At 42.8% G+C, this 14,756-nt stretch overlaps 1 protein-coding gene across 1 annotated transcript in view; it reads right to left on the reverse strand.

Annotated features, from left to right (window-relative positions):
• The window catches only part of LOC115073462, a 301,189-nt gene that overhangs the window by 173,485 nt on the left and 112,948 nt on the right, over positions 1–14,756 (reverse strand). The window contains exon 8 of the mRNA XM_029571896.1: positions 6,983–7,171. Within this exon, the coding sequence (XP_029427756.1) occupies positions 6,983–7,171 (189 nt within the window). The remainder of the gene's footprint in view (positions 1–6,982; positions 7,172–14,756) is intronic.

Below are 14,756 nucleotides of genomic sequence, written 5' to 3' on the forward strand. Positions count from 1 at the left end.
GTAGCGAGGGTGGAGAAGGAGGTAGGGGGGGGAAAGAGTTAAACCGTGGTGATCTTAAGAGGATAGAGGTTATGAAAATGCTGCGGCCAACAGGTGTACAACCGCTTGAATACTATCTTGTAGGTCGGAGTTGAAAATATCCCAACCTATGTCCGATAGATGTACCCCGTCGTGCCGAAACATCCCTGGGCTTTCTTCTATCAATTCATGCGTGACAGACAAACCGTCAATGGTACTCATGAATTTAACCATCCATCTGTTGATCTTTCTCCTGGCATTTTCCACCGCTGCATGAGATCTTTCCCCCCTCCAAACTCTGCGAGGGGTGATGCAGGACCATACAATCACCAACTGCGGGAACATGTTATGGAATACCAGGAGGTCTTTTTGCATTTTGTGTGAGGGCTACGCTCTTGGTCCGAGGCATATCATTGCCACCCAGGTGTATGACAAGGGCTGTAGGTGTAACTGGATTGCTATTGCGCAGTCCAAAACAGTCGGTAATAGCTGGTCCCATACCATCCCTGAAATTCCTCTCCAATCAATGCCATTCGCTGCTTTGCCATCCCTAGATGCTCCCCTGTCGGGCACTGCTGGGCCTGCTTATGTGCCCAATGCTCATAAGAGTGCCCGATGATCCATGCGAATGACAGCCTCCCACAATGGTCTCATCCCAAGTCACGTGAAGTGGTCCCAGTGCTAGCAGCCATAGAAGCTGTAGCCAGTGAGCCGAGGGCAGTACCAGAACCTGATGTTGGCGTGGGTGCCCCATCGCCACCGTGGGGCCTGGCCGCAATCGTTTTCAGGCCCGCCGGGCGCTTCCTCTTTCCGACTAATGCCCCTGCTTGCTGTGGTCTGGTGCTCCTCTTGCGAGAAGCTGCCGACGAACTCCTTGGAATAAAGGAGATCAATGTGGAATCTTGCTGAGGCTCGTCGCTTGGTGGGCCCTCCTGAGACGGAGAGGGAAACTCTGACATGCGCTGCCTAAGCCAATCTGTGCCATGCGCGGCAGCATGCTCCTTAACCTCCAACAGCAACAGGTCTAAGTCACTTATAGCTGGAGCTGCAGGAATGGGTGTTGCTGCTGTTACATTGGGAGGAGTTGTAGCGGAGTGTGATGATGGATTGGAAGTACCCATTTGCTTCTGACGTTTTCCCTTCCTTACGGTCTTCCTGCTAGGCCTTGAATTTTGGGGCCGGCTTGGAACTTCAATCAGCCCCACTGCTGACCCGTCTGCCTCAAGGGGGGGGCTGATGCTGCGTCGCGGACTCAGCTGCGGTCGATGACCACTGGCTCGCTGTCGCCATTCTGTCATGCTGTCAATGACCACTGGCTCGCTGTCGCTGTCCCCCCACCACCATAAATCACTCACAGCTCTCTGACTTGTGCTCAGGAGGGTCTCCTTCCTCCTCTGCCCTCATCCTCTCCCCCCCCCCCACCATAAATCACTCACAGCTCTCTGACTTGTGGTCAGGAGGGTCTCCTTCCTCCTCTGCCCTCATCCCCCCACCACCATAAATCACTCACAGCTCTCTGACTTGTGCTCAGGAGGGTCTCCTTCCTCCTCTGCCCACAGCTGAGTCCCAAGTACAGGATCACACAGAGTTCAAATATGTCTGCTCCAGCCCCTCCATTCCTGCTTCTCCCAACATTCAGCCTGAACATAGGAAGGGAGGGGCTGAAGCTGGAAGAGACACATCAGAACAAAAACCTACAGCTCTGCTCCTTCTTCAGTCCCTCCTACCCTGTTTCTCTTCAGATGATGCCTACACTGCCTGCTCCAGCCCACTCCCTCCCTCCCTCCCTCCCTTCCTGTGGTTAAAAGAAGGGAGGGGGTGAGGCTGGAGCAGAAACAGCAGAGCTGTGCTCTCTTCTCCTCCCCTCTTCTCCTGTTTCCTGCAGGCTGCTTGAAGGGGAGGAGGGGCTGGAGCAGTAAACAATAAAACGATAGGGCTATCCAGGACTTTATGGAGATTTCCTGCAAAAGGATCAGATGCAGCCTTTAAAATTTGGCACCAGAGGCAACTGCCTTTGTTGCTTATGCATAAATCTGAGCCTGAGGGAGCAGTGAAAAGCAGTGGAGCTCTAGAAACACGACCAATTGACAAAGAAACGGAGGCACACTGAACAGCTTCAGGGACACAGGAACTGCTGCACGCAGCCAAAGCAAGTCTTCAAGTCTTCAGTGGAAAGGTCTAGAAAACATGTTCTATAGCGGCATCACCGGATGATGTCACCCCTTCTGGGTGCCTAGGTGATCTGCTTGTCTTTAGACAAAATTACTGTACAAACTGACTAATAATAACTATGTATGAATAAACCGTATATACGTCACATGTATGTAAAAGTGAAATCTTATGTGCTGAAATTACTGTACAAACTGACTAATAATAACTATGTATGAATAAACCGTATATATGTCACATGTATGTAAAAGTGAAATCTTGTGTGCTGAAATTACTGTATAAACTGACCAATAATAACTATGTGCAAATAAACCGTATATACATCACATGTATGTAAAAGTGAAATCTTGTGTGCTGAAATTACTGTATAAACTGACCAATAATAACTATGTACGAATAAACCGTATATACCTCACATGTATGTAAAAGTGAAATCTTATGTGCTGAAATTACTGTACAAACTGGTTAATAATAACTATGTATGAATAAACCGTATATACGTCGCATGTACGTAAAAGTGAAATCTTATGTGCTGAAATTACTGTACAAACTGACTAATAATAACTATGAATGAATAAACCGTATATACGTCACATGTATGTAAAAGTGAAATCTTATGTGCTGAAATTACTGTACAAACTGACTAATAATAACTATGTATGAATAAACCGTATATACGTCACATGTATGTAAAAGTGAAATCTTGTGTGCTGAAATTACTGTACAAACTGACTAATAATAACTATGTATGAATAAACCGTATATACGTCACATGTATGTAAAAGTGAAATCTTGTGCGCTGAAATTACTGTACAAACTGACTAATAATAACTATGAATGAATAAACCGTATATACGTCACATGTATGTAAAAGTGAAATCTTTTCCTACAAATGGTTCAGGAAGCAAAATCCCTAGGGGCACAATGTACTATCTATTATCCTTGTAAATGCGTTGTGAAGCACCAGCAGGAAAGGTATGTGTTCTTAGAACCAAGGGAGTTGAGAAGTTTTCTTGATGCTAGATTACCTGTCACTATATCCTAGTCTTAGGAAATAAGTAAAGTTTATGCACCATTATTTCCTTATTATTACAATGATATTGCTCGATATGTGGTAAATCAGTTAGTCTCTTTTGCTTTATATCAGGTGTTTTTCTTTCTTTTTTTTTTTATTATTCCTGATATATGTAATCAAACGCACCTATTCTTTAAACAAGCGGATATTGCTGTTTGTATTGTTTATAAGTTGAATAAAATATAAATTAAAAAAAAAAAAAAAAAAAAAAGTGAAATCTTATGTGCTGAAATTACTGTACAAACTGACCAATAATAACTATGTATGAATAAACCGTATATACGTCGCATGTATGTAAAAGTGAAATCTTATGTGCTGAAATTACTGTACAAACTGACTAATAACTATGAATGAATAAACCGTATATACGTCACATGTATGTAAAAGTGAAATCTTGTGCGCTGAAATTACTGTACAAACTGACTAATAACTATGAATGAATAAACCGTATATACGTCACATGTATGTAAAAGTGAAATCTTGTGCGCTGAAATTACTGTACAAACTGACTAATAATAACTATGTATGAATAAACCGTATATACGTCGCATGTATGTAAAAGTGAAATCTTGTGCGCTGAAATTACTGTACAAACTGGTTAATAATAACTTTGTATGAATAAACCGTATGTACGTCACATGTATGTAAAAGTGAAATCTTGTGCGCTGAAATTACTGTACAATCTGACTAATAACTTTGTATGAATAAACCGTATATACGTCACATGTATGTAAAAGTGAAATCTTATGTGCTGAAATTACTGTACAAACTGACTAATAACTATGAATGAATAAACCGTATATACGTCACATGTATGTAAAAGTGAAATCTTGTGCGCTGAAATTACTGTACAAACTGACTAATAATAACTATGTACGAATAAACCGTATATACGTCACATGAATGTAAAAGTGAAATCTTATGCGCTGAAATTACTGTACAAACTGACTAATAATAACTGTACGAATAAACCGTATATACATCGCATGTATGTAAAAGTGAAATCTTATGCGCTGAAATTACTGTACAAACTGACTAATAATAACTATGTACGAATAAACCGTATATACGTCGCATGTATGTAAAAGTGAAATCTTGTGCGCTGAAATTACTGTACAAACTGGTTAATAATAACTATGTATGAATAAACCGTATATACGTCACATGTATGTAAAAGTGAAATCTTATGTGCTGAAATTACTGTACAAACTGGTTAATAATAACTATGTATGAATAAACCGTATATACGTCACATGAATGTAAAAGTGAAATCTTGTGCGCTGAAATTACTGTACAAACTGACTAATAATAACTATGTATGAATAAACCGTATGTACGTCACATGTATGTAAAAGTGAAATCTTATGTGCTGAAATTACTGTACAAACTGACTAATAATAACTATGTACGAATAAACCGTATATACCTCACATGTATGTAAAAGTGAAATCTTTTGTGCTGAAATTACTGTACAAACTGACTAATAATTACTATGTACGAATAAACCGTATATACGTCACATGTATGTAAAAGTGAAATCTTCTGTGCTGAAATTACTGTACAAACTGGTTAATAATAACTATGTATGAATAAACCGTATATACGTCGCATGTATGTAAAAGTGAAATCTTGTGCGCTGAAATTACTGTACAAACTGGTTAATAATAACTATGTGTGAATAAACCGTATATACGTCGCATGTATGTAAAAGTGAAATCTTGTGCGCTGAAATTACTGTACAAACTGACTAATAATAACTATGTATGAATAAACCATATATATGTCGCATGTATGTAAAAGTGAAATCTTATGTGCTGAAATTACTGTACAAACTAATAATAACTATGTACGAATAAACCGTATATACGTCACATGAATGTAAAAGTGAAATCTTGTGCGCTGAAATTACTGTACAAACTGACCAATAATAACTATGTATGAATAAACCGTATATACGTCGCATGTATGTAAAAGTGAAATCTTGTGCGCTGAAATTACTGTACAAACTGGTTAATAATAACTATGTACGAATAAACCGTATATACCTCACATGAATGTAAAAGTGAAATCTTGTGCGCTGAAATTACTGTACAAACTGACCAATAATAACTATGTACGAATAAACCGTATATACGTCGCATGTATGTAAAAGTGAAATCTTGTGCACTGAAATTACTGTACAAACTGACTAATAATAACTATGTATGAATAAACCGTATATATGTCACATGTATGTAAAAGTGAAATCTTGTGCGCTGAAATTACTGTACAAACTGACTAATAATAACTATGTATGAATAAACCGTATATACGTCGCATGTATGTAAAAGTGAAATCTTATGTGCTGAAATTACTGTACAAACTGGTTAATAATAACTATGTACGAATAAACCGTATATACGTCACATGAATGTAAAAGTGAAATCTTGTGCGCTGAAATTACTGTACAAACTGACCAATAATAACTATGTATGAATAAACCGTATATACGTCGCATGTATGTAAAAGTGAAATCTTATGTGCTGAAATTACTGTACAAACTGGTTAATAATAACTATGTACGAATAAACCGTATATACCTCACATGAATGTAAAAGTGAAATCTTGTGCGCTGAAATTACTGTAGAGGAAAGGGAACCCATAAAAGAAATCCAATGGGGGAAACAGAATGGGGTCTTTAGCCCCTGCCTCACTCTGGGGGGATACAATAACATGCGTCCAGCCTAGCACACAGGTTTACCCTCATTTGGACGCTCGTTTTGGATGCGCTAGAGTAACACCCAATGCAAAAAGGGGATTAGTGCGCCCAAAACGTGCGTCCAAACACACTTGTAGCTAATAGCGCTCATCACATGTAAATGCCATGTAAGTGAGGCTATGAGCTTTTACCCCCGGATGCAAAAAATCCCTGTGCTCCCGACGCACATTTTTTAACGGCAAATTAAACGCCAGTCCCTGAGCCGGCGTTAAGGGCTCAACTAAAAAAACAAAAAATACTGCTTTTCTGTGCTTCCTCCTCCTTAGTATCGTTGCGATACTAAGAACTACTCCTTGCGATGGAGAATGTCGGCGGCATTTTCAAACCACGCAAGAAGCGGGAGCGGCAACCAGGCTGGCATTGGGTGGAGCGACAGCGTTCCTCCTGCTGCTGCAGCGCGGCTGCAGGGATCAGCGGCAAGGTCTCTCCTGCCGTGGGTCTGGCAGCGTCAGGGCTCAGCGGTGCTCCGAGGCTGCACGGGAAACCTAGAGGCGGTGACTCCAGCCACGAGAGGAAGTGGCGGCGTCAGCGGCATCTCCAGGCCGTGCCTGAAAGTGAGTGAGGCCGCTCGCGGGGTCCTCCCAAGAGCAGAACCGCAATAGGGAGATGGGATGATAGTTAGCAGAACAGATAGGGTCCAGTGAGGTTTTGGGGCTGGTGGGATCATCACGACATGTCTGAAGGCAGCAGGAACAGGAGCAGTGGAAAGTGATAGATTGAGGATGTGACAGAAGGAAGGGATGACTGCAGTGGAGATGGAGCTGAGGAATCGGGAGGGGACAGGATCAGAGGAACAAGTAGTGAGTTTAGAGGAAGAGAGAAGAGGAGCAGCTTCCTCCACTGTGACTTCAGGGAAGGGTAGAGGAGAGGGAGGTAGACTTGATTTGGTTGAGAACTGAAGACTAATTTTGTGAATCTTGGCATGGGAGTAGTTAGCCATAGTCTTTTATCAGGAAACTTACCGATACAGGTAACAGAGGGCCTCCATTCATTCCTGGATCCAATTCTTTCACATCGAATTTGTTGAATGTTCGGTGAAAGCTGATATCCCGGAGGACACGTTACAGTCACAGATTCAGAACTTGCATAGGAAGCTTTCTTTGGTGTAAACTGGAGGCGATTATCCCAATAATAAAAGTTTTTACAATTTTCTGTTGAAAAGACATTGTGTGAGAAACCTCAGAAGATCATAGAGTACATATTGTATTCCAACCTTTCATGTGCTGCCAGGACCCAAGCAGGCCCAGTACAAGCTTGCAAGACGATCACCCTGCCCCACAGATACCATTCAGCTTACATAGAAGCTCATCAATCATGAAAGAAACATTTCTATTTCAATTCTGAAATGACGTTCCATATTGCTATTTTCTAACTTTTGGATAGTTGGTCCTAATAATGCAATGCTCTAGTCCAGTGTTTCTCAATCACTGGTCCGTGGACCAGCAGTGATCCCCCACAACATATTCCATCATTGCAAGCGACAGCAGAGCTGTGCTGCAGTCGCCCAGGTGCTGGCTCCCACCCTGTCACCCGCAGCCACAAAAGGGACGTTCTCTCCTGCCCTAAAGCACCGGATTAAAACGTTCCCTCTGAACCCCACAGCACTGCGCACGACTGTTAATTCCGGGAGTGGGGACAGACACCCAGCGCTCTCCAGCTCTTCACCAGCTGATCAGACTGGCAGAACATCAGGCTCAGCTAAATCCCAGATTGCTCTGCAAATAAAAAAAAATCCAAGGGGTTGCTGCCTGTGCAGCCGTGAAGGCTTCTGGAAGCATCCGGCCCCTTAAAGGGGCAGCATCTACCCCCACTGCCACCAATCTAAGTATTAGCTCCTGGCTGCACTGTCCTGTGTAATGAGGAGACCTGATTTTTTTATCCTACCCTGCACTGGGTCCTTTGTCATCATTCTTGTAATTAAAACATTGGAGGGGGGAGGGTTGGGTTTTGTCTAGCAGAGACTCCTAAGGGGGGAGGGGTTTACTCCCCCTTGCTCTTTAGCCACAGTGGGGACCCCATGCTCTTCAGACACAGGAAGGAGCGGCTGCTCCCCCACTCTTCAGCAGTGTCCCCCAACTCTATCAGCCGGCAGGTCCATGTCAGCTTAAGAGGTCAGCCAACCAATTCCTGGCATCAAAAAGGTTGGGAAACGCTCATCTAGTCAATGTTTCAATTTCTCCTTTTTGTTCCAATGGAGCAATACGGCTCCAAACATTTTATAAATAAACCTATTCACTTTAACCTTTATTTATGTGGTCGTTTTACTGGAAAATCATGAATCATCGCCCCAAAGTCAATGTCTCTTGCAGGTTCATGCTTGATAGACAAAACGGGAAGCGTTCTTGCCCCACAGTAGGACACCTGCAGATTTTGAAACTTCTTTCAGCTTCTGCTATAGTCGCTGTCTCTGTGAAAAAAATCCCTAAGACCATGCTCACTTCATTGAAAATTAGTTGAAGGTTTTTTTTGTAAATCTTATTAAATAACATAGGTGGAGGCAAGTCATACTTTTTTCCCAAAATAGGACTGAAGATTACTTTCAAGTGCAACATTTCACAAGAAAGATCTGCAGGATTCTGCTGACGTAAGCATTAAGAAGCGTCTTCTAGTTCTTCAGGCTCTAGTCTCGTATCTTTTAGGACTGAATGGAATGTAAAACAAATATTATTGGTTGCACTGAATCTTGCTCTTATTTACAGAAAACATTGTCCAATGTTGCATCAAAAGCATTTCTTCACTCTTAAGCTGAATCTAAGCCACTGGAGTTTGGAAAGCCTGGAGAGGAGACTTAGGATGCCAGCTGGATCCAGAGGACTGGGGTCAGGTTATTGTGAGGACTTGAAGTGCTACATCAATACTCAGATAGTAAAGCAACATTAACAAGGCTAACTCTGATCAATGTTGGAGACTTCATGGAAATAAACATAGTTTGGGTCACATCCTTTTCTTTTGCCTGCGATTAAATTGTAACAGCACTTAAATCTATGAGTGGGCTGGAGCCACTAAAAGACCGAAGAATTTATGTATTTATGTTCTTGCCTGGTAGTAGGGAGAAAGTAGCCTGATACAGAAGTTGGTTTTGGCAGGGTGAAGAGCCTGCTTAGCTGATTGGAAATACAAGGACTCCCTTTTGGTGACTGACAGGTTCAGCGTCATGGGAACGATGATGGAACTGGAAATGCTGTATGTCAAACTTACAGGGTCTTGGGACAAAGCACCGAGGTTGTGGGGCCCTGTTATGCTATTCCGAACTAGATATCTGGAAATATAATAGACTTCCAATAGGTGGAGGTGGAGAGGAGGGGGAAAGCTGTAAGGAAGAAGAAAGCAGGAAAATTTAAAAGGGTGGTGTGGTGACCAACTTGAAGATGCTTTGCCTTATGATGTTTTCCTGTATGCCACCACTTGCTGTGGCACTGTTTGTTATATGTTAAAAATTAAATTAAGAAACATTCAGAATTATTATTTGAAGTCTTTGGTTTTAGAATTACATTTTGACATCTAGTGGAAAGAAACTAATAGACTTTTTTCTTTTGGTTGCAATAAAGTTCATTTTAAATTGTTGGAAAAATAACTCTGCGTTGGAGATGAAGATGTGGTGGAATGCCGCATGTACCTTCTCCAAGTGAGACCACACCTTGAATACTGTGTACAATTCTGGTCACCGCAACTCAAAAAAGATATAATTGCGATGGAGAAGGTACAGAGAAGGGCTACCAAAATGATAAAGGGGATGGAACAGCTCCCCTATGAGGAAAGGCTGAAGAGGTAGGGCTGTTCAGCTTGGAGAAGAGACGGCTGAGGGGGGATATGATAGAGAATTAGAATGTATAGCAGTGAATGATGACATAGACTTAATTGGCATTGACAACCATTGACAACTAATGGGACAATGCTATACCGGGGTACAATTTATATCGCAATGACAGAGAGGAGCACCTGGGAGACGGTGTGGCGCTTTATGGCCGGGATGGCATAGCGTCCAACAGGATAAACATCCTACATGAGACTAAGGGGTAGATTTTATAAATCTACGTGTGCGCGTACTTTTGTTCGCGCACCAGGCGCAAACAAAAGTACGCTGGATTTTATAAGATACGCACGTAGCCGCGTGTACCTTATAAAATCTGGGGTCGGCGCACGCAAGGGGGTGCACATTTGTGCACCTTGCGCGCGCCGAGCCCTGCGCGAGCTGCCCGTTCCCTCCAAGGCCGCTCCCTCAGAGGGAACTTTCCTTCCACCCCCCCCGCACCTTCCCCTCCCTTCCCTTCCCTTCCCCTACCTAACCCACCCCCCGGCCCTATCTAAACGCCCCCATACCTTTATTCGAAAAGTTACGCCTGCCTTCGGGCAGTAGTAATTTACGCGCACCAGCTGTCTCCTGGCGCGGCAGGCCCCGACACAGGCTATTGTGTCGGGGTACTCGGCCATTCCCCTGGACTGCCCACATGCCCCTGAACATGCCCCCGATCCGACACCACGCCCCCTGGCCACGCCCCCATCCGCCCCTTTTTGCAAGCCCCGGGACTTACGCGCGTCCCGGGGCTTGCGAGCACCACTGAGTCTATGCAAAATAGGCTCGGCGCACGCAGGGGCATTTTAAAAGAGTTACGCGCATACCTTATGCACGTAACCCTTTTAAAATCCGGCCCAAAATGCACAATTGAATCTTTATGGGTAGAAATCCCTTGTGTGTTGGGGAAGACTATAGTGATAGGAGTATACTACCGTCCACCTGGTCAAGATGGTGAGAAGCTAACCAAATTGGTAGTGCGGTAATAATGGGTGACTTCAATTACCCCAATATTGACTGGGTAAATGTATCATCGGTACATGCTAGAGAGATAAAGTTCCTGGATGGAATAAATGACTGTTTTATGGAGCAATTGGTTCAGGAACCAACAAGAGAGGGAGCAATTTTAGAACTAATTCTCAGTGGAGCACAGGATTTGGTGAGAGAGGTAACAGTGATGGGCCCGCTTGGCAATAGTGATCATAATATGATCAAATTTGAATTAATGACTGGAAGGGGGACAGTAAGCAAATCCACGACTCTCGTGCTAAACTTTCACAAGGGAAATTTTGATAAAATGAAAAAAATTGTTAGAAAAAAACTGAAAGGAGCAGCTACAAAGGTAAAAAGTGTGCAAGAGGCGTGGTCATTGTTAAAAAATACCATCCTAGAAGCACAGTCCAGATGTAAAGACATGGCTGTTCAGCCAAGCCTTCCCCACCACAAACTCCATTGCCTGATCTAGAATTGTTCACCACACATCTCTGTAAACAAAACTTTTCCAAATTTTTCATGCCTAATATCCATTAAAGAGAGGTTGGCTCCTAGCCCCCTCCACTGTATATAGTATTTATTCTATTTTATTGCACTTTATATATTTATTGCTCCGTTCACCCCTTCTTTATTTTCCTACTCCAAGTTAAGGCTTCCTTGTTATAATGTAACTGTATGCTCTGTATCTCTTGTTGATTGGTTAATTGTATATTCTACTTAGTTCATTGTAAACCGAATTGATTTGATTTGTATCAAGAAATTCGGTATATAAAAGCCTTAATAAATAAATGTATTCCACACATTAAGAAAGGTGGAAAGAAGGCAAAACGATTACTGGCATGGTTAAAATGGAGGTGAAAGAAGCTATTTTAGATAAAAGATCTTCATTCAAAATTGGAAGAAGGATCCAACAGAAGAAAATAGGATAATACATAAGCGTTGGCAAGTTAAATGTAAGACATTGATAAAACAGGCTAAGAGAGAATTTGAAAAGAAGTTGGCCGTAGAGGCAAAAACTCACAGTAAAAACATTTTAAAATATATCCGAAGCAGAAAGCCTGTGAGGGAGTCAGTCGGACCGAGAGATGATCTAGGGGTTAAAGGGGCACTTAGAGAAGATAAGGCCATCGCGGAAAGATTAAATGATTTCTTTGCTTCGGTGTTTACTGAAGAGTATGTTGGGGAGATACCCGTACTGGAGAAGGTTTTCATGGGTAATGATTCAGATGGACTGAACCAAATCACGGTGAACCTAGAAGATGTGGTAGATCTGATTGACAAACTGATTGACAAACTGAAGAGTAGTAAATCACCTGGACCGGATGGTATACACCCCAGAGTTCTGAAGGAACTCAAAAATGAAATTTCAGGCCCATTAGTAAAAATTTGTAACCTATCATTAAAATCATCCATTGTATCTGAAGACTGGAGGATAGCTAATGTAACCCCAATATTTAAAAAGGGTTCCAGGGGCAATCCGGGAAGCTACAGTCCGGTTAGCCTGACTTCAATGCCAGGAAAAATAGTGAAAAGGGTTCTAAACATCAAAATCACAGAACATATAGAAAGACATGATTTAATGGAACAAAGTCAGCATGGCTTTACTGAAGGCAAGTCTTGCCTCACAAATCTGCTTTACTTTTTTGAAGGAGTTAATAAACATGTGGATAAAGGTGAACCGGTAGATGTAGCGTACTTGGATTTTCAGAAGGCGTTTGACAAAGTTCCTCCTGAGAGGCTTCTAGAAAAAGTAAAAAGTCATGGGATAGGTGGCGATGTCCTTTCGTGGATTACGAACTGACTAAAAGACAGGAAACAGAGAGTAGGATTAAATGGACAATTTTCTCAGTGGAAGGGAGTGGGCAGTAGAGTGCCTCAGGGAGCGGTATTGGGACCCTTTCTTTTCAATATATTTAGAAATGATCTGGAAAGAAATACGACGAGTTAGATAATCAAATTTGCAGATGATACAAAATTGTTCAGAGTAGTTAAATCACAAGCAGATTGTGATAAATTGCAGGAAGAACTTGTGAGACTGAAAAAGTGGCATCAAAATGGCAGATGAAATTTAATGTGGATAAGTGCAAGGTGATGCATATAGGGAAAAAGAACCCATGTTATAGTTACACAATGGTTCAATATAGGTGCTACCACCCAAGAAAGATATCTAGGCATCATAGTGGATAACACACTGAAATCGGTTCAGTGTGCTGCGGCAGTCAAAAAAGCAAACAGAATGTTGGGAATTATTAGGAAGGGAATGGTGAATAAAACGGAAAATGTCATAATGCCTCTGTATCGCTCCATGGTGAGACCGCACCTTGAATACTGTGTACAATTCTGGTCGCCGCATCTCAAAAAAGATATAATTGTGATGGAGAAGGTACAGAGAAGGGCGACCAAAATGATAAGGGGAATGGAACAGCTCCCCTATGAGGAAAGACTAAAGAGGTTAGGACTTTTCAGCTTGGAGAAGAGACGACTGAGAGGGGATATGATAGAGGTGTTTAAAATCATGAGAGGTCTAGAACGGGTAGATGTGAATCGGTTATTTACTCTTTCGGATAATAGAAAGATTAGGGGGCACTCCATGAAGTTAAGATGTGGCGCATTTAAAACTAATCGGAGAAAGTTCTTTTTCACTCAACTCACAATTAAACTCTGGAATTTGTTACCAGAGGATGTGGTTAGTGCAGTTAGTAAAGCTATGTTTAAAAAAGGATTGGAGAAGTTCTTGGAGAAGTCCATTACCTGCTATTAATTAAGTTGACTTAGAAAATAGCCACTGCTATTACTAGCAACAGTGTCATGGAATAGACACTGAGGTAGATCTTAAAACAGTACGCGTGACCGGCGCCAACAAAAATATGCTGGATTTTATAAGATACGCGCGTAGCTGCGCATATCTTATAAAATCCGGGGTCGGCGTGCGCAAGGCTGCGCAAAATCGGCAGCCTGTGCGTGCCGAGCCGCGCAGCCTGCCTCCATTCCCTCTGAGGCCGCTCCGAAATTGGAGCGGCCTCAGAGGGAACTTTCCTTCCGCATCCCCCCACCTTCCCCTCCCTTCCCCTATCTACCCCACTCTCCAGCCCTACCTAAATCCCCCCCCTACCTTTTGTTGTGCAAGTTACGCCTGCTTGAAGCAGGCGTAACTTGCCCGCGCCGCCTCGGCGTCCCCCGGCACAGGCTGCAATGCCGGGGGACTCGGGACCACTCGCCCCTGAACCATCGCCACGCCCCAGACCTGCTCCCGGACTGCCGACAAGCCCCCTCCCGCCCCTTTTACAAAGCCCCAGGACTTACACACGTCCCGGGGCTTTGCGCGTGCTGGCAGCCTATGCAAAATAGGCGCGCGTAAATCCAGCAGGATTTACGCGCACAGGGCTTTTAAAATCTAGCCCTTAGTTTTTGGGTACTTGCCAGGTTCTTATGGCCTGGATTGGCCACTGTTGGAAACAAGATGCTGGGCTTGATGGACCCTTGGTCTGACCCAGCATGGCATGTTCTTATGTTCTTATTATGAATGCCTTCATTAAAATTTGCTCCTCGATTTTTGAGACCATTTCCAGTTGACAGACAAATTCGAATTCACAATGTATTGAATGTATCTTTCCTTAAGCCTGCAATTCTGTCCTGGCCAACAAGGAAGCCAAAAATATCTTCATCTACAATATTTGATGATGACCACAGTGTGAAGTGGAAAAGATGTTGGATGTTAGGAAAGGAAGAAAGGGACTACAATATCTGATTTCCTGGAAAGGTTATGGCCCGCAGAAAAACTCTTGGGAACCTGTCAGTAATATTCAAACTCCTCTACTTATTCATGAATTCCATCAGTGCTTTCCATTTAAGCCAAGGCCCAGGAGGCAGGAGAAGGGACCTTGCAGGGGAGGTAGTTACTAAATGATCTAATACTTGTCTGCCTATAACAGTCCCGCGGTGCAGCGATG

Source organism: Rhinatrema bivittatum, chromosome 1 (assembly GCF_901001135.1).
Source record: "Rhinatrema bivittatum chromosome 1, aRhiBiv1.1, whole genome shotgun sequence".
Lineage (NCBI taxonomy): Eukaryota > Metazoa > Chordata > Amphibia > Gymnophiona > Rhinatrematidae > Rhinatrema > Rhinatrema bivittatum.